General features: G+C 44.6%; 1 protein-coding gene across 1 annotated transcript in view; it reads right to left on the reverse strand.

Moving 5' to 3' along the window:
- BCAS2 (BCAS2 pre-mRNA processing factor) overlaps positions 1 to 20,137 on the reverse strand; it is an 82,387-nt gene that overhangs the window by 41,368 nt on the left and 20,882 nt on the right. Inside the window, exons 2-3 of the mRNA XM_069633395.1 lie at positions 5,800 to 5,892; positions 1,828 to 1,898 (exon numbers count right to left, since the gene is read on the reverse strand). Coding sequence (XP_069489496.1) covers positions 1,828 to 1,898; positions 5,800 to 5,892 — 164 coding nt within the window. The remainder of the gene's footprint in view (positions 1 to 1,827; positions 1,899 to 5,799; positions 5,893 to 20,137) is intronic.

Genomic DNA, 20,137 nt, shown 5'->3' on the forward strand with positions numbered 1-20,137 from the left:
GAGTTTGCCAATGAACGGCCATTTTGATGTAACAAGAATCGCCATTTTGTTTTCTAGCCATTGCTCATTGCTTTCTGTTCTTATTGCTATTTTCTACTTACACTGCTCGACTGTAAAACGTTGTCTGCACGTAAAAGGACAAGGCCGCAGGGCCGCGAGGATAACAAGAGTTCGTTGAAACACAACGTAGGCAGCGCCAGGAAGAATGCCCGGCTCCCTCCCGAATGTAGCCTTGGAGCAGAGCTGCAGGGTATTTAATCATTTCGCAGCTGCCAGCCAGTCTCGTTATATTGTAGAATATGTTACAATAAAGCAGCTAAAGGCTTGAATTATGCTCTTCTTACGGCCCCCTTTGCTGAGCCCCGTTAGAGCGTGTCGGCTCCCAGGACACGAATAGCACCTCATAGATAGCAAGGTCTGGAATGCAACTCCCCCCCCCCCGTATGTAGCTCGCTTCCAAGAACAGAAGCGCTGTGTTCTGTTCAACAACTGAAAGATGCGTCCGAACTCACAAATTGCAAATTGTTACTAGAATAGATGTTTGAAGGTGTCATAGTTGTCGAAAATGTCCATCATCACACCAAGTTCAAAGAAACCCAATAAGGGGGGGTGTTAAACATGTCATAGCTGATTGTTTGATATATGTAACTGATGTACGTAATTCACTCTCTTGCGTCCCTTGACGTCTAGAGATACACGTCGCGGGGCGTGAGACCGAGTTGGCCAACTGAGACTTTTGCTTTGCAATAAACCCTAGCTTTGGGAATACAACCTCGTGTCTGGCGTATCTATCGTGTGTGGTGACTCGCCTGGTTTCCATAGACGTTAGGGACCCCTAGGGGCCCCTTTCAATGCTACCAACATTGTCAGGTAGTACAGCCTTATACTAATAGTGGAGCTTACGTAGTGTCTCAGATGTATGCTTTTATGAAGCCCTTAGTTGAAAAACTGTCCTAAAAGTAATGCAAGGAGGAATTCGATCAAACAGTTGCAGCGTGGGAGAGTTTAAGGAGTCTGGCAACTGAGAGGCTTGCTAGCCTCTGTGCTAGTTTCACTCAAGAAAGATTAAGTTTAATAGTAGAATGGTAGTAGATATGCTGACAATCTATAGCTGTACCCAGAGAGACCTGAAAGTGCAGCCATGGATGCTGAAATACAAATTAAAAAGATATGTAGAGTGACCGGCTTTTGCTGAACTGTGCACCCCAAAAGAATATCAAATTAAACTAAGAGCTCAGGTTCTGCTCATTTGAAGGAAACTATTGAAGAGTTTACTTTTGGTAGCTACCACTCAACTAAGCAGATCCATACACTGGGGCTTATTCACTTTTGGGAGCCCTCTATACATCTGTTTGGCCACTTCAGAGTGCTTTTTTAAGCAAGGTTCTCCATTACCAATTTAGTACTCAGTCCCGAAAATTCTGATATATATTACTTTGTAGTTTAGTGTGCTCGATACTTGCAAGGAGGTTTCCTCTTTGCTATTTAACCCTGTCGGAGACTCCCAGTCTAGCAACGCCAAATTCCTAAATTAAATATTACTTTGAGGTTCAAAAATCAGAAGACGCTTGAGAGAAACCTAATGCCATGACATAGTGTTCCAATAGGTCTAGTGTGTCCCTTTCAATATTTATGTGCAACTTGCTGAAGATGAACCGCCTCTGCTTTTAAACCGGTAAAGTACACAATTGTTCCAGCTTCTACTGAACTCCTTACACTGTCCATCATATTGGCTATACTATAATTAGGGCATCATAAGCGAAAGAGGTAAACACATCAAACTTTCATTCTTTGCGCAATTGCAGTTTGTGCCGGAGCAAAACTCACCGTTTCATGCTGAGAAGTTCCAGCGGCTGCCGAGCTGCAAGTCTTTCAAATTCATTCCTCATGATCGTGGTCTGCAGTACGTAGAAATATGTGAAACAAACAGCAAAGATGAAGTTGCATAATGTTTATGTTAAGACAATATCGTCCTTTTCAATTAAATAAGAAAAATAATGAAAAATCAATGTGTTCCCATTCAATCACATACTTAAAAGGTCTGTCACTGTTTAAAGAAATTCATAATTCATCAGTTATATGTAACCTAATTAAACATCTTGCCGATATAAAACATATTTGGAGAATTTCCTTGAATAGGTCATCACACCACTTAAATCTTAGAAGCCAAAGGCAGACCCCACTATTAATTCCCGACCGAGTACTGAGAGAAACCTGGTGTCTCCCTGGCTAGTCCCCAGGGATCTTGCATCCAGGTGGTCAGGACACGGCCATCGCCATCAGATCCAGTTCCTGGGGGTGGGCCATCTGGATTGGCAGGGGGTGGGGGGGTCCTCGTGGAGTGGGAAGCCAACGGGTGAGACGTAGTATCCCCATTCTTTCAACACCTTTTCCCCATCCTACAACGTAGGACATTCAAAACCACCCCCCCCCCTTTCCGACATCGAACACCACACCAGAGAACAGACCAACACCAGAGCGGTTTACTGACATGCCCCAATACAAGGGTCAGGCAAAGTCAGACAATGGAACAGAATCACACACCCCCGACGCCCCTTTCCCTTCCCAACAGGGCTAAAAGGTGGAGCAAGAGAGCACAGTACGAGCAAGGCAGACCGCACAACTAGACAGCTATCCAGGTCTGGCAGTTCAAGAGGAGAAAGGCAGCAAATATAGAGAGGCTGACGAGGAGAGATACAACCTTGCCCTTTTTGACAAAAGCCTGCAAACCCTCTGCTGAGGGGAACGTAAAACCGAGGACAATAGCCCAAGATAAGCCGGAGCGAGGGAGTCTCCTGCTTCCGAGGTACCGGCTTTGACTCCAGTGAAAAGGCAAGCCAAGTGGTTCATCACAGGCAGTGAGTTGGGGGGAGAGCCAATAAGAACCGGACTGAGGTGAATGAAAGTCGCAAAGTGATAAAATAAAAACATTTAAAAAAAAATAAAAAGGTAAAAATTGTAAAGGGAAGGCCAGCTGCAGAAGGGCACCAGCAACAGATGGCTGCTCCGCCAAAGAAACTCTGGTAGATCCCCCATCTCAGTAAAACTACATAAACCAAAAGGATGTAGGAGAGCTGCCAAGCTATGTCAAAGTGGTCATATAGGAGGTCAAGCAAAATCCTGGTACAGTTGAAAGCCTTTGATCTACGAACAACAAAGAAAGCAAGGGAAGTGAATCCCGTACATTGAAAGTAAATGTAAAAGGTGAAGTTGGTAAGTGTGAACCCAACCGAGGGATTCGGACAAGAAGGGGGCAAGTCTAAAGTCCCAAGAAACAGTGCGTTGACAAGAGTGAACCCGGCCGAGGGATGTCCACTGGAACTGTTTAAAAAGACAAACATTTGAGAAGGGTCCAAGCCTGAACGAGGGAGATCTAGGGGTGAATCCATCACCCAGGAGAAGCCAGAGTGAACCTGGTGGAGAGAGGCTGAAAGCACAGAGGGGTCTGTGCCCGAACTAGGGCGATCCAGGGGTGAATCCTTCACCCGAGAAGGACGTAGAAAAGAATTTTGTGTTTTGTAGTTTTGATTATTTGAAAATCTATCAGGCCCTCAGAACTAAGGGACGCAACCACCAAGGACCGGATATCGAGAGGAAGATGGGTCAGCGCCCAGAAGAGCGGGACCCAGGGGTGAGAAATCCTCACCCAAAGTGAAACCAAGAAACAAAAAAAAAAAAGTTCATTTTTGTTGAAGGAACTTTTGTTTGTTATTTACGTCAGGCCCTCGAAGGCAAGAGACTCAAGAGAAATGAGACTTGGCCATCGAGGCTCGTGATAAGCTGGAACGGAACGGTCAACTCGTGCTGGGGAAGCTCGAGTGTGTACTGTGCTTCAAGATCCCACCTTAGCCCATGCTCAAAACATGGGGAAGGAAGAACCAAGTACAGCATTCGGACATATTATTTAAGAACACTTTTCTTTCCTTGAAAACCATCCCACACCCTTTTTGGATTAGTTGTAATGTTTGGCAATAGGTTTTGACAACGCCCCAAGGACTGACCCTTATTTTCATTTGATGGTCGACACTTGCTCCCATCTTAGAATTAGGTGTTTTTCCAACCTGCATACAGTTAAAAACCCTTGAACTGTGATCACTTGTGTCTGTCTTTACTGTTGCCACCATGAGTTCCTTACAGTACTTGCTTGTTTAAGATGTAGTCCAAACGTTACTATAAAAAATAAAAAGGAAGGCATTGAGGAGTAACAAACGACTGGTGCTGCCCTGGTGAGGAGTTCAGAGAAACCAAAGAAAATTACACTTGAGCCACTGACAAGACTCTCAAAAAGGTAGAGTGATTGAGCAGCTGGGCTTAGAGTCAAGAGGAACTCGCTTGGTCCGATGTACAGTCAACAAGAACACAGAAGGTCCACAAAGATAAGTACACAAACATAAAAACAAGAAAGCATCAAGTACAACACAACACTAGCGGTTTAAATAGGGGACAGATACCACCCTTAGGTAGCTCTCTGCTTAAATCGTATCCAGGTTAACTTCATTAATGGTGCAAACTGATTAGTGTAATTTGAATTTGGGGCAGTTCTCCCACAGACCAGGTCACTCAACTACTTCGGAATAGGGTCTACCATTCAAGTAGGCGGTCTGTTATATTGGATGGTCTCTACACATGCGCCGAACGTGGTCACTGGCAAACTCAAATACCAATGTCCACAGTTTGGAGGGGGTAGGGCAGCGGGAGGTTGAAGGGGTGGTTTTTGATATCAAAGGTTTTTCAGGGTACGTTGCCTTAATGTTGTCTGCTATGCAGCAAATCAACAGACAGCAATGTACTTCAAAGAGTCTGGGCTTTCCAAGACATAATATACTAGTGGTCGGAGTTAACTACAACATGGTATCATCTGGAGAAATTTTTCTGCCACATATGTGGCACACTACTGTAGCAAGTACTCCAGCTACCAGCACAAAGTTTGCGGTTATGTAAAGTATATTCATTAGCAGGAACAGCCCTGAGGATGGACTGTTCAAGTCCAAAATGCATCAGCTTCTTGGGTTCTGCAAATGATTTTTTTTAAAGAAGGCATAAGGAATGCCAATGAAAGAATTAAATCTGACAAGATTTCTTACGTACTTAAAGAGATATTATATTAATAAGCACATGTTTTAATTGAATCAAGAATGCAGTAGCGATTGCTACAAAGGGAGTCACCAATTCTGATGAATTAGGTTCACTAGTCTGCATGGATAGTTTGGGGTGTCTACACTTCCTAGTGGGTCGAACATATTCAAGGCAGGATTTATCAGTGGTCTACCAGCCCTGCCCTTGGTTCTTGGGGGTTCCGCTAACACTGAATGCGTTACCTTTTGGGGCCAATTCAACAACAAGGTTGTGGGTGTTTCATAAGAGTTAATAGAGACTGGGAGCTTCCTCAAAAAAGGGGCAGATATAGTCTTATTGTCACAAGTCCCTGCAAACTGGTTGGGTCAACATCCAGTACGCCACTTGATTTTTCCCCACAGGGCCCCTGGGCGCAGCTTCGCATTTTGGTCAGCAACTCAAGATCCAAGGTTCCCCCCTCTCCCCCTCGACGGCTCTGTAATGCAAGAGCTAGGCAGGGGACGTCTGTCACACATTGTAGGAGTTGCCAGGACTGCACAACAACATTATCACTATTAGAGAGAAATCCCTGATATCTCCCCCCTGAAAGTCAGACTGCCACTCACCTTAAACAAATGAAAGAGAGAAAACATACCAACACAATCAACCTGGTAGCTTGGGTTAGAAGCTGGGTATAGGCAAGCAGAATGCACGACACAGGACAATAAAATAAAATGTCATTACTTCAAATGCAGTGTAGTCTGGAGTTGGCAAGTAGCTCAGGTAGTTCTTGGTTGGACGATATCGTCTGGTTTCCTCCTCCACCAAAGCAGCGGCCTGAATTAAAATGAGAGAATTGCTTTGTTCACTGAAAATACTCATATATACAAGAAACACCTAGTCAAATAGTAGAGGTCTGGATTTGTGACATAACAAGTTACCTAAAGCAAACGTGCACTAGGGAATGGGGAAAAATGGGGCAATAGTGGAGAGCAGTGGCGGCCGGTGAGTTTGACAGCTGGTGGTGCGTAAAGTTCCCAGGGGGGTTCTCCTCCGGGAAGTTTTGGGGAAAATGGCATCCAAAATGTGCAATTTACTGTCCAAAAAACCCACTGAAATATGACAAAAAGCATTAGGTTTTACATACTAATGGTGGTACATTATTCGTACGTGTGCAAGTGTGATGGTGTATTTTACAGCAGCTTATATTGAGAATAGCTGGTACTATGGTGTATGCATAAAGAAATTCATTATGTAGTCAGTAATGATGGATTTGTTCATGTAAGGTGTTGCTAATGGTCTGTAAAGAGAAAGCGAGAGACTGACCTGAGAAAGGGAAAGATAGGCTCAGAGCAGTATTAAAATGGTTTTCAGACATGTAGAGAGTTAATTGCTTGTAACATTGAAGCTGCACCAGAATACTCATTAGTACAATGTCTAAAGAAAATACCAGCAACTACCACCATGTGCCAGTCTTTCTATAATGTTTTCGTTATGGGGCTTTAAATGTGCGCTTTGCGATGCTCCCATTACAAAATTCATTTGTTCAGCCCTTCAGGCACCCGATTTATAAGCACTCTGCATGTCCTTCGCGGAAGTCCTGTTAAAAACAGCATTGACAAAGCCACTGAGGTCCTGCTCAAACACAAGCATTGACAAGGCCAAAATGTTTGGCTTGTGCATACGTTTTAAGCTTTTGCCAGGCACTGCTTTTAGATGCCCAGGTACTCGCACCATGTTTCTGCTTCTACCACAGCAGGTAGTTAATTCTGCTACAGCTCTGCCTGGCAAGTGCCTTTCCAAAAGTCCAAACTGTTGGCATTGCCATTGCTTGTTCCTCATAGCAGCGGACGCGCACCCGTTTCGTATGCATGTGCATCGATCACTGTAGTCAGGAATTCAGTGGCAAGGCCTCCTTTTTCCTCGTGATGCATATACGATGGCAATCCGTCACACTGGGCATATGTTGCCAATTGAAGCGCATGTATGACTGCGACATATGCAATTGTAGAACCAGGGCTCGTTTGTCTGCAACCACAACATAACGGCAGCACCTAGCCATATGAGACTCTGCTAGGTCTTTTATGGGAGTTTGTTCACGGGGAACCATCCCTGGGCTAAATGGGGGGGGGGGGGCTATACAACGCTGCAAGCACCATTACATTTAGCCATATTGGTGCTCACTTCCTGATTATATCAAACATTTAGTGATTTTACCATTTTTAAACGCCATGTGCTGTCCTGGACCCTTCCCGGCCATCCTGTAACCACAGGGAGTACGGGGCGTGAGGCGCGGATTACTTCACTGCGTTCCCCAACGGGTGACGTCATGGTGCCGAACAGCATCCAGGGCAATTTAGTATAAACTCAGTCTTGACTGTGAAACTTGGCGCAGAGATATTTTAATCCTGCTCACTTTCATTAGTTAATATTTTGGGAGATGAACAGGCAGAATCTGAGGAAGGCCCACCCTACCCTGGCTTTGCAAAATCTCAAGGTGTGCAAAGACATTCTCTGTTCCTCTTTGCCAATTGAATGTGGCGGTCAAGTTTTTTTTACTTTGTAGATTTTCTTTTTTGAAACCAGCATTGCTAATGGTGTACTCTTTATTCTGACCAGCAGAATCAGCTGCTTTCTGTCTGAGACCTTATCTCAAAAAGGAATCTTATATCCTCCAACGTTCGGTCAAGATGGAAATAACCTGGTTAGAAAAAGTGTGCCAATTATAATTACATAAAGCACTTCCCTTTGAAATGCTTCAGTTGCACGGTTTTCTCACACACGCCAAAGTAATTGTTGTACCAGTGATTTTTCAATGCATGGAAGAAAATGTGTGAATTGGGAAAGTTGTCTGACCGCCCGTGAAGCCCTGGTCTTTGCACACCTTGAGATTTTGGGCCTTCCTCAGATTCTGCCTGTTCATCTCCTAAAATATTAACTAATGAAAGTGAGCAGGATTAAAATATCTCTGCGCCAAGTTTCACAGTTGCAGATCAGTTCATCGCAACTAGCAAAGTTGAAAACACTGGTGTAATTTCAAACAAACCATATAACAGATAAAAATGTCAAGTTGCAAGCTGCTAGCCTAGTCACTTGCTCCCTGACATGAATTCCAGTTCTCCACATGCACACAATTTTTTACTTGCTAAAAGAGTGTTATCGCTCGCCAAAGGCCAGCAGGAATTTTGGGGTATGCTGTATTAGACACATAAATGAGCATGTATTTGGACATTTATAGAACAACCTGGAAATTAAAGAGTTTAGTGAATAATGAAAAGAAGGTAGTCTAGTGAAGCATGAAAAGAAGGCAGAGATGCGATTGGCTTTGGAGACACCTAGAGTCGTCTCGAAACAGGAACACCAGCTGAAGGTTCAGACCGAGTCAGTAAAACGGATTGCTTTTCTGTTAAGACAAGGACTTTGACTTTTCTGTTGACCAGGAATTTGAACATTTGCGTTTTAGCCCCTAGGGATTAGGCTGGAGGCTAAGGATGCGTGTTAAGCATAGGTTTGGTTTCATTCTTTTGATGTTGTGGAGTGTCTAGAAGTACATAGATTTAAGACGAGGTTGCACCTATATGATTTGAAACAACTACTCTAGAGGAGTGTGCCCCCACTTTAAGATTGTCCATACCCGATTGTGTAGGGACTTGTAGGGAGATCCCTTACACTTTCCTAGATAACCTCTTAAACAAGAACTTCAGACCACACATTTCTCAGGACACGTATGTCATTGCTCAACCGCCATACAGTACTAAATACAAGGGTTACTGCTATCCAAGTGCACTTTCTGTGGATGAAACTGCCTACACGTCAGACATCCTATTTCTATAGATGAAGGCTTAACAGGAGCTTAATGTCAATTAATACTATTACTTGCCATTAGGGTAATTGAGCGCACACCTAGTTTCGGGAAGCAAATGAACACTTCACAATTATAGCAGAAGTACACAGTGAGAGAAGCAGAGAACAAGGGAGCAGTGTGCCAAAAGGGGAAGGTGGGCAATTGGCAGCAAGGGGTCTACAAGTAACTGGGGAGGAGGCAGCAGGGAACAGATCACCCAGTCTCAGGTAGGGTGGGGAGTGGAGAATGTGTGGACCTAGGTGTTAGGGAGGATCCATTCCTTGAAGAGTAAGGTCTTTAGCTCTTTCCTGAACTGTACAAGTGATGGGGCAAGCCGGATGTTGACTGGGAGGAGTTTCTAGTCTTGGAGCATAGACAGAAGGCAGTCTTCCGGTTCTTTCGTTACTGCACCGTCAGAGCTCAAGCCTGCACATTTCCCCATTTCCGGTGGATTGCATTCTTGAAGAGATTAAGAATTTCTCGATGAGGTAGCTTGGAACATCAGGGAGACAGCCTTGTAGATGATGCAACAGCATTTGAAGATTATACGGCTTGCAAAGGGAGCCAAGGCAACTTGATGAGGGTCGGATGATGTGGTCGAATTTATCCTTTGAGGAGTTTTGCCGCAGCATGCAGGAGACATCTCATGGATGCCAGGGCAGTTGTTGACGGAAAGGCATTTCAAAAGGGCATTGCGACCATCCAGGTGGGAGAGGACCAAGACAGCGGACCTGAAGCGGTTTTCGGGATGAAGGGCTTGATTTTCCACATGAGTGTAAGTTGGTACTAAGCAGTTTGGATCTTCCTTGCTGTGTGTTTGAACGCACGGTGTCCGACGATGTTGAACCCAAGGGACTTGGCACAGGTGACCAGCTTGGTTGTGAAGCCTCAGGTTTCTAGCAGAGAGCCAGGTCTGGATGTTACTGTTGTTGGTCAGAAGGAGGAATTCACTCTTGGAGGGGTTGAACTTTAGATAAACACTGAACATCAAGGACTGGGTCAATGTGAGGCAAGCCTTGAGCCTGTGGAGGTCTTTGAGGGAGGATACCTTGAGGTAGATCTGCATGCCATTTCCGTATTGGTAGATATGGAGGGTGAGGATGGTTCTGAGAAGTCCCAAGTAAAGATAGTATAATTAGTGGGTTTTTGTCCAGTTTTGTGTATTAATAAAAATCACCAACTGACCTGAGGTATGTAAAAATAATCAGGCATTCAGCTATCGTTTCGTCAACAATTTAATCACATATCTACCAACTGGGTCTATGGCATGCGACATCTCTTGCTGTAGGGCTGCTTCTGGGGGTGGGCAATGCTACTCGGGGCTGACATTAAGGCCGTTAGAACTAAAAGACACTATATCTACAACCACAGCTGGGAATGGCAGATAAGAAATGAAGCTTGCAGGTATTTGATTTTACATTACAACTTCCTAAGGACGAGACTGCCCATAATTTTACAGCATTGTATGAAACTAAACTTCCATTACTTTCCTCTCAGCAGCTGAATCCTCTGGACAAACTGCACTTAACCCAGGGAAGATACTAGCCTGCAAAGGGCTTAAAGAGGAGCTGCTGAGGAAGTAGACTGAAAGTGAAATTAATGAATTACATAGTCAAAGACGGAAGCATGAGGAAGGAAGAGGTAAAACAAAAACAATGAGGAAGAACAGGAAATAGAACGAAAAAGAATAAGAAATCAAGAAAGAGACAGAAAGCTGGTACAATGAAAGAAAGTGAAGGAGATGCACGCAGAGGTAACAGATAATAAATACATTCACAGAAGACGAGAAAAGATAAATAGCGCGGTCCAAAACAGAATAGGGAAAGAGGTAGGGCACAAAACAACTTTCATATAGTGTTTTATTCCTGACCCCTCATGCTTTGAATTGATTTAATAATAGGTGTTCTTAACCCATTTAGTAGTATTCAGCTGCAGAATTGGTGGAAGGGCTGAGCTGGTGTGGTCTATATTTAAGCCCGTCTTACAGTTTGTGAGCCCTTCAAATACTGAACTTTCCACTTTATCACTCAAGGCAGGTCATCATTAAGGCCTCTTTTGTAATAATGTTGCAAAACTAGCAAGCAAGTTTAAGACGTTTTGGCAGATTAAATAGGTGAAAAGAAGTTTGTGTGAAGTAAACATCAGAAGTTATTATATGAGAGAGAAGTGTTTTGTAAAGGGGGTATGGCAAGCCAGATTAGTATAGATAGAAAAGATACTGTGCAGGATAAGGAGGAAGACAGACGGACAAGTGCAAAACAGCAATGAGGGACCAGAACCATGCTATACAATGGTGTAAAGGGGAGACTGGGAACAGGACTCTATATAAAGAATGAGAAATATCACGAGGGATTATAGTGCGAATGCTCAGGATTGCCTACCAGCAATATTCATTACATGCAGTCCTACTCATCCTTCTACCAGGCATAAAGTGCTGGTGGCAGGAACTCCACTGCCCTCCCCCTAAAGTGCTGGTGGCAGGAACTCCACTGCCCTCCCCCTAACAAAAGTTATTCTCCTCCTGAAAAGAGCGTGTTGGCAAGAGGCACGGTATACATACTGTCATCCATACCATTCATCCAATTCAACAGCAGTGCTCCCAATTACTGCGAAAAAGGGTAAGGCCGGCTGCAGGACTGAGAAAATGGTAGAACTAAGGAAAATGATCTGCAAGTAGTACATTGGAGCATTTCCCCCCAACTTCCCCGTTCATTGGCAAAGTCCTGTCTGGAGGATCTACCAAGCAGCGCTACTTGAACATATTGTCATAACCTTATGAACTATAAATCAATGTAGAAACCTACTACCATAAGATAAATTATTTTTAAAAAAAAGTAACTAGCACCAAGCAGAGCAGTACCAAAAGCATTCGACTCATGAGCCACCATCAACAATTAGCAGTGGGTCAAAAGGTTATTCAGACTCTGTGTCATCCCTACACATTTTGGCTGAAGAGAGCCTTCTTAATAAGGCTCCTGGAGCAGGCATAGCACATGTTGAATGCCTTTGAACTACAGGAGTAAGACGAATATAGAACTGCCCGTTGGCAGAGGCAATGAACATCTTACCTAGTTACTAAATGTACGAGTTGAATGTTTGTTGTCCTTGTGACAAGGACTGAAAGCAATAATCACATTTCCTAAAAGAGACTGTAGGCTTTAGGCAAAACTAGAGAAGCCAGTCATCCAGTGGCTTTACCGCTGACTGAGCCCCAAAAAAATGAGCTGATAAAAGGGTTGTTAGAAGACAATCAGATCAAACATTCAGAATTTAAAGTAAGGGCAGGACTAAGTTGAACGCCCCAGGAAGCAACCGAAGTACAACTTTCACGGTGTGACGCAGCCAACCAAAGTAGCAACCAGAAAAAAAGATCTTTGCAGACAAACAGAAAGGACACCTGTTGGGATATTTATCATGGTTATGCTTCATCCCCTCTCTTAGTGAGACCCCCAGCAAATTTTGCTGGACTTGGACCTTTTTTTCTATCTTGATTGAGTGGAGCGTTTTTCCACCAATTATTTGCTCTGACATTTGGAACTCTTTATCTGCATTTTACCTTTACTATGGTGTCTTTCCTCCAGATCTCTTTTAAAGGCATCTGTGTTTAAATTTTGCAGCACACACCCCCTTATAGGCAGTGTTGCTTGGAACTTTTGGGTTCAGCTTTGAGATTCTCTTCATCCTTACTAACTAGAGTTCTAAGGATAGAGGGCTACTTTGTATCCGTCCTAAAACTTTATGCTACGAGATTCGCACAACCCACCTTATGTGGAATGCTAAGAGGATACCTAGTATCCCCCTTCTCTCTGCTCCTGTAAATTTTTAGTCACATACACAACCCTATAGTTCTGGCTGGTGGCAGTGCACGTGTTCTACCAACTAATGTGCAATTTTTGACCGCAGACTGTATTTGCAGTTTCTGTTGTGACAATGGGGTCACCTAAACATGGTGGCTCCTTTCTTTTTTCACCATTTACATCGTGGTTGCTCTTTGTTAGCCCTTCTAACATTCTGGGAGGGGGAGGTGTATGTCTGGGTTTTACTTTTGGCAAGAACTCTTGGGTGTCCCAGCCTAGGCTCTAGTGTGTCTGGGCAGGCAGGAAGTGGGGGTTGGAGTATTCACTCCCCTGCCCTTTTTCTGCCTGAATGGAGCCAGTACCCACTGAAGGGTTGGCTGTCCCAACTGGACAGCCACCCACCCCTTTCTGTAAACTGCAGAGAGATTACAGAGCAGTGTGTGTTGAAACTGAATAGAAAAGCGAGGTTCCGGGGGTCAAAAGCAAGTCAACCACTGGAAACTGAAGTAACCGAAGAAGATGACCAGAGATGCCTGCAGACCCTCCTCACTGTGAAGAGACAACTGCTGCCCTGAACCAGTTATCCACTCGACAGAGGAGCTCCTAAGAGGGTGACCCCCTTTCCTTTGGTTGGTGGGACCAACCAGCCCTGAGGCGAACTGCAATTTGAGCCATCTCCTGAGGTGCTGTGTCTTGCCAGAGCTGCAGACCGTGAATACCTCAAGACCTCCAACCCATTTGCAGTGCAACGTCTTTGAGAGGCCGAATCCGTCCAAGTATTTGCTGAGCTCCAGGTGAACCTCCGGAGACACAATCCAACTCATCAGAGTCCCTCTCACCAGAGTGCAGAAGATCAACCAGGCCAAAGCCGTCCATTGTTGGTACTGAGAAAAAGGCAGACTGACCAGGGAGACCCAAGAAATCCATGCCAAGGTTCCTCTCTCTAGACTGCTGCTGAGACATCCCAGTCAGAGTCCTTCCTTTTGTCACCAGACTGAGGAATCGGGAGACCGGGTCGGTTTCTGCTGCACAGAGGAGAATCCAGCTACAAGCATTTCTTCTAACCTAAGGTACTGTGGGCTAAACAGTATTGCTTACCTTGAACCAAGAAGTCGCTCTAGAGCGTTGGAGTGCAGGAAGACGTGTCCACTGTACCTCTGACCCCAAGCTGCCGGCGTGTGTCCCTTTAATGAGTCCTTTGGCAGGGTCTGCATAATTGTGTTAATTCAAGTATCTTTACCTGGACACTAAAAGTATCCTAAAGGAACTTTCGCCGTTATGCTGCTTTAAGACGTTGAATCCACTCCAAACAGACTTTTGCATAGAGTTAAGGATTTTACTTTAAAAAAGTTAGTTTGCCAAGAAAGTGTCTCTAGAACGCTCAGCTACTGTATGACTAACCAACATTTTTCCTTCCTAAAAGTGTGGTTTTGCTAACTAAATACAATTACTGTACATCTTCGTCTTAACGCAAGTGCGCTGTCGTACCGATAATACAGTATAACTGTCATTAGTGTCAAACTCACAATTGTAACCGTGAGCAACTACCACTGAAGCATTGGCCTTTAAAAAGTATCTCAAAGTTTTCCCAAGTGTGTTGATTAATTGAACTAAGTTGATTTCTGACCTTGTGTACATATGAATGATATATTTTAATGCAACTCTCCACAAGTGAATGTGTTGATCATCACACTAGGCACACTGTGAATGGACACACTAGATACTGTACAAACATATTCTTTATTATAAACATTGTGCATTGAAACTAATTATGAAACAGAGGCAAGTAAAAAAGTTAAATAACAATGCTTAAAAACAAAAGAAATCACAAAGCAGTCTCATAGAACCATGGAACGTTCCCATAATTCATAGAAATCCTTTTCGAACAGGTCTTTTTAGTACATATAGAGGCCTTATTAACACAATTACACCCCTAAACAATAGACCAATGTTCTCAAACAGTGGCAATTAAAGGGTCTCTACATAGGGCACTGTAAGCCGATCCAAAGAGGATCAGAGATTCTTTAGAGGAAGTGGCACACAAGCTGCACTCATCAAGCCCGCAGAGGGAAGATTGTGGAGAGTGAGGATGCCACCAGCAGGCAAGGTTGCAGTTCAGCTCTGGTTGGGCTAGTTTAACACGCAGAGCACAACCGAATTATACAACCCCCCCCCCGACCCCCACTCCCCAAAAGAGGACATTCAGATGAAGAAATGCAGTTGGAAATATTTCAGAGAAGAGCTTGCAGAACAGAGAACCTGGAGGAGGGTCAGGAGCAGTAGAAGACCTTGAACCAAAGGGATGGGTCTGGATACCTAGCTGAAATCAGAGAGATCCTGTGAAGTATTGACGGCAGGCGAACCTCAATTCAGCAAATGAACAATAGGTACAGCAATGGAGACCATAGCCAGCGGTCGCAGGTTGCATTTCACCACTAGGTCTTCACGCAGGGACGATGGTACCGTGGCCCTGCTGCACAGATGAGTCATCGAATAAGGGGCCAGCAGAGATGACGGTCACTATAGCACAACTCACAAATGCATTTCACTGTTTCGGGTGCATGCAGCCCATGGCGAATCCTTGAAGTTTAAAGGACCCAAAAATGCTTAATGGATAAGGGATTCAGTTCCTCCCATTGGATAAGGAGAAACTAGCAATGGGCAGTTCGTTCTGGTCACTAGAGAGGCGCAGCTTCACCATAAAATTTCCTAAGTGCCAAAAGATGCTGGGGTATAGTATCCCCTGTTCTGTGGTCAGGCATCTTTTTTTTATTGTGAATTAGCCAAACAAGTCGGCGTCACATAAAAAGAATTAAGCATTCACATCATTCGTCATACTGTACATAAAACAAAAACAATTTACACAAAGTCAAAAAAAGTTCCAACACTTAAAATAGGCCAAATTAGATCCATGTCACCCACTCTAAACAAATAAAATCAAATTAAATGAATAGGTACCCTTACCAACATTGAGAAGTGGCCAATCGCAACCTCACCCAAATTATTCAAATTTATGTCAGAGCATTAGTCGAAATTCCCAAAAGAGGATATATTTGCCTCGGAAGTAATATTCATAGAAATGCTACATTTCTTGAATAGAGGCTATACCCACTGAACCGAGAAAACTACCAATTGTTAGGCCCACCTGTCCCCCAAGCACTCTGAAACATTTCCTCCATTTGTAATCAACGTTCATCTTTGATCTCAACTCTGGCATTACATTCACTACTCAGGTTTTGGCTTGTCTGCCTGTCTGGTGCCTAGGACCTCACATAAAAGCTTCTAATTTTGGAGCCGCTCCCGACCAGATTGCCACCATTTCTCCTGTCAGGAGCAAGTTCAGCCAGAAAAGCATAAACTGCTGGTGCCAATAAGGATGGGGAAATCGTGCAGTTTGGAAGCACATTCACTGGTTTATGAATCAGGCCACGCTCTCATACAAAGTATATGCTGTCATTTATGTGATTGTTCCTATCCAATCCCTCTAAAAAGAAGCTTCTTGACCAGGAGAAGCGTTGTGATAAGCAAGTCGACGCTCACCTGAATCTTGCACAGAATACCTTTGGTGTAGCAACAAAATCACGACTGTGTGCCCCTCGTTGGTGGAGAGGGCAGGAGCCCCTACCAGCTGCCCCCGCCAACCTACACAGCGTGTCTGCAGCCGGAGATCCAGCTACCTACATCAGGACCCGTGAGGACCTTTGCCCATAATCAGCAGCCTACGCTCATCTGGTGAGCCATTCATTGCTGCGGCCCTCCCTGGGCACCTCCTCACCTTTTACCTGCTTCAAGCCACTTTGAAATGTGCCTCGCACAGCGCCGACATGCTTTTTCAAAATGTCAGGCGCGATGCGGCACGAAAGTGAGGCTGGGCTTCCTTTCGGTTGCTAAGCAACCTGCATATTTGTAATCAAACATCCGCCGGCAGGCAGAAGGATCCGGCGGCCACATCCAAGGCCACTATAAGGCCTGCCCCGTTTGCCCCTGCTGGGGTGAGCGGCTGCTCCATATATCATTCCATACAAAAAACAAATCAATATGCTTCCATGACGCTCTGATGCATCCACGCCTACTCCCAAGCTTGGACATACTCTAAGTAATATACATAACTACGGCGATGCCCCCCACCAATTCATAGAATTTTCATCAACTCTGTTGCAATGTATGTTCATGGTCCCACGCTCTACCCTTTGGATTTAGGCATGTATTCCACGTGTTGCTTCTTGCGCATTTCATGGCATAAATTGTACCAAAACCTCAGGGCACCACGGTTTTAGCCAAATGTATCCACAATCAAGTTGCCCACTGTGCCTGACAATTCCAGTTTATGGTGTCTATTTTGAACTAGCCTGTTGCAGCCTACTGTGCCTGTTCTGCGCCTGTTCTGCAGCCCACTGCGCCTGTTCTGTAGCCCACTGCGCCCACTTGAAGTAGCCTGTTGCAGCCCACTGTGCCTATTTTGTAGCCCATTGCACCCGTCTGTAGCTCAGTGTGCCTATACTGCAGCTAACTGCGCCTATTTTGCAGCCCACTGTCCCTACACTGCAGCCCACTCCAACTGTGAACACTGCAAGCACCTGCACTACAACATCAGCACACCATGCAAATCCTGCTCACCTTAATCATGCTCCCCTACTGAATCATCCAAGATAGTGTACCATGCCTTGGTACCCACTATGTAGCCTAAAGAAATGTCTGTTTAAACTTGCCTGCCCCCAGCACCACCCCATCACCTGCCCTACACCATTTCTGCCTTCCAGACCGCCATTTCCACCAGGCACTAACCTCACTTCTACCACCAGCTTCAATGGCCATACATTTGACACTAAATCTAGGACCAATTCCCTCATAACAGAGCACATGCGCCTCCGCTCCAACTCTGCAAACAACCTTTCCTTCCCTGTCACTGGCATGACCTGGTGTCACCGCCTAAGATCTTGCACACTATCATACTTATGACACCCCACCTAGTCCTAATCATGCACACCTATACTCACACCCACCGTATCTAAGCAGCAAGAAGGCACACCTGCCACCAACCCTGACATAACAGAGCGTAACACCAGAATAGTAACAGACTTACCACAAACTTCAATCCACCAGCCAAACATAGCACCAAGACCATTAGTAAACAGTACACTGTTTCCCACACGCAACAATTCCCACACTCTTAGGACTAAGAATTTAGCTGATAACAGCCCTCACCTCATCCAGAAGGTTACCCAAAAACCTCCCATAAAGGGGCACTACTAAATGTCAGGTCCCTTGTTGCCCACGTGACTAGACCTCCTCGCAATAACAGAAACCTGGTTGGATGATGCAGCTGGCCCGTTTCTAACCTTAGCCATCCCCGACCACTATTCCATCCTCAGAGCGGACAGACTCAACGCTCGAGGAGGAGGAATAGCCATCTTCTTCAAATCTATCCTAGACATGAGACCAGCCACCTCCTCTCCTCTGGAATCCTGTGGACTCCTCACGGTCAAACTCCAAACATCTAAAAATACTATCACCATCCACCTAATATATAGGGCACCAGGTCCCTCCGGATCTTTTGAAGAAGACATAACATTAGTAGCTGAGAATACTAAACCCATGGCACAAAACACCATCCTAGGTGACTAGCCTTGACTATAATGATCCCAAACACCTACCAGCTATCGCTGTAGCCAATGCACTATCAGAGCAAGGCTTCGTACAAATAAGTACACTACCCACTCATGTGAAAGGTAGGACACTCGATTGGGTAGCAGACCTCAACTGCAATATTACCCTAAAAGAATCCTCACCACTTGTGTAGACTGATCATCTCCTATCCCTAGAAATCAATGGCAACAATCTAGAGCCTAAGAAACCCCCATTGCACCCCTGTCTGACTAGGAACAAACGTAACATTACTGCAGAGGTCATAATACCTCTGATAACGCCCATACTCAATACTATACCCTCCACTAACGACCTGAATCTGCTAGTCAACACCTACAATGAGGCCATGACCAAAGTCATAGATACCATCTCCCCGCTAAAATTGCGCAAAGGCAAACCGAGAGCACATCTGAACTCCTGGGTCACCCCTGAATTTAAACTCGTACAGAAAAAAGAAAAAACTTGAGGCACTCTGGAAAACTACCCCCTCCACAGAAAATAAAATTAGCCTAACCAACATTACTGCTACTTACAAAAGTGAGATAATCCGTACTAAAAAAAGAAGCTTTCAACGTCAGAATAAACCAGGCAAGTTCCAGCACGAAAGAACTATTCAATATCCTAAAGAAATTAGAAAACCCCAATCCACCTGCACCAAGGACAAATCTTGGTGCACCAGCATTCAAAATGCTCTCTCCAATAAAATCACAGGGCTCCAGTGCAAAATAGCCGACAAACGGCACCAACTTGCCTCTGGCAATCTCACCAGTCCAATCATACAACCATCCGCACACCTTAACTCAGGCTTCACTTTCAACTAGGTATCCATACCTGAGGTACAAAGAATTATAGCCTCACTGAAACCATCCAATTGTAAAGGTGACAGTTGCCCGGCTCAAATCATAAAAGACGCAGCCAGAGATGTATCTCCTTTTATCACCAAAAGTATAAACTCCTCATTCACCAGCAACTCTGTCCCAAGTAATCTGAAACAATCCTGGGTTCTCCCATTACTCAAAAAACAAACACTAGATACGTCTATACCCACGAATTACAGACCGATCACTACAGTCCCCTTCTTTTTGAAAATCTTAGATAGAGTTGCATACTTGCAAATTCAAGACTATCTAGAGACAAACCAACCATTAGGAATCCATCAATCCGGCTTCAGACCTAAACATGGAACGGAAACATCCCTTGTTGACCTTGAGAGTCAAATTGACGACCTAAAAGACAAAGGTAAAGTTGCCATCCTACTTCTTTTAGACTGCAGTCTTTGATCTGGTGGACCATAAAATCCTTTGTGACCACTTGTCATCGGCAGCACACTTTTCCAACTCTGCCGTCATGTGGATTGAATCCTTCCTCGCAAATAGAACCATGCGTGTTTTCTCACCTACAGCAGCGGCTGACCCAATCCCCATCACATGTGGAGTCCCTTAAGGCTCCTGTGTATCGCCTACTTGGTACAATATTTTTACAAAGCCCCTTTTCGGCAAACTGGACCGTCTGGGTGTCACCTACACCAACTATGCAGATGACACCCAGATACTCCTAACACTATCAGGCATCTACGACTCTGATGTTTGCCGGATTAACCAAGTCTACATCATCATTCAGGCATGGATGGCCACACACGGCCTCTGCCTGAATGATAAGACTGAGCTACTCCTAGTCGGCTCACCTAAGAACGTGCTCAAACTTAGTCCCAACTACAGCAGCATCCTCATTGATGGCAACATCCCGATTACCAATAACGTAAAAACCCTTGGCTTCTATCTCAATGTCAACATGA

The sequence above is a fragment of the Ambystoma mexicanum genome, chromosome 13, assembly GCF_040938575.1.
Source record: "Ambystoma mexicanum isolate Mex_15411 chromosome 13, UKY_AmexF1_1, whole genome shotgun sequence".
Lineage (NCBI taxonomy): Eukaryota > Metazoa > Chordata > Amphibia > Caudata > Ambystomatidae > Ambystoma > Ambystoma mexicanum.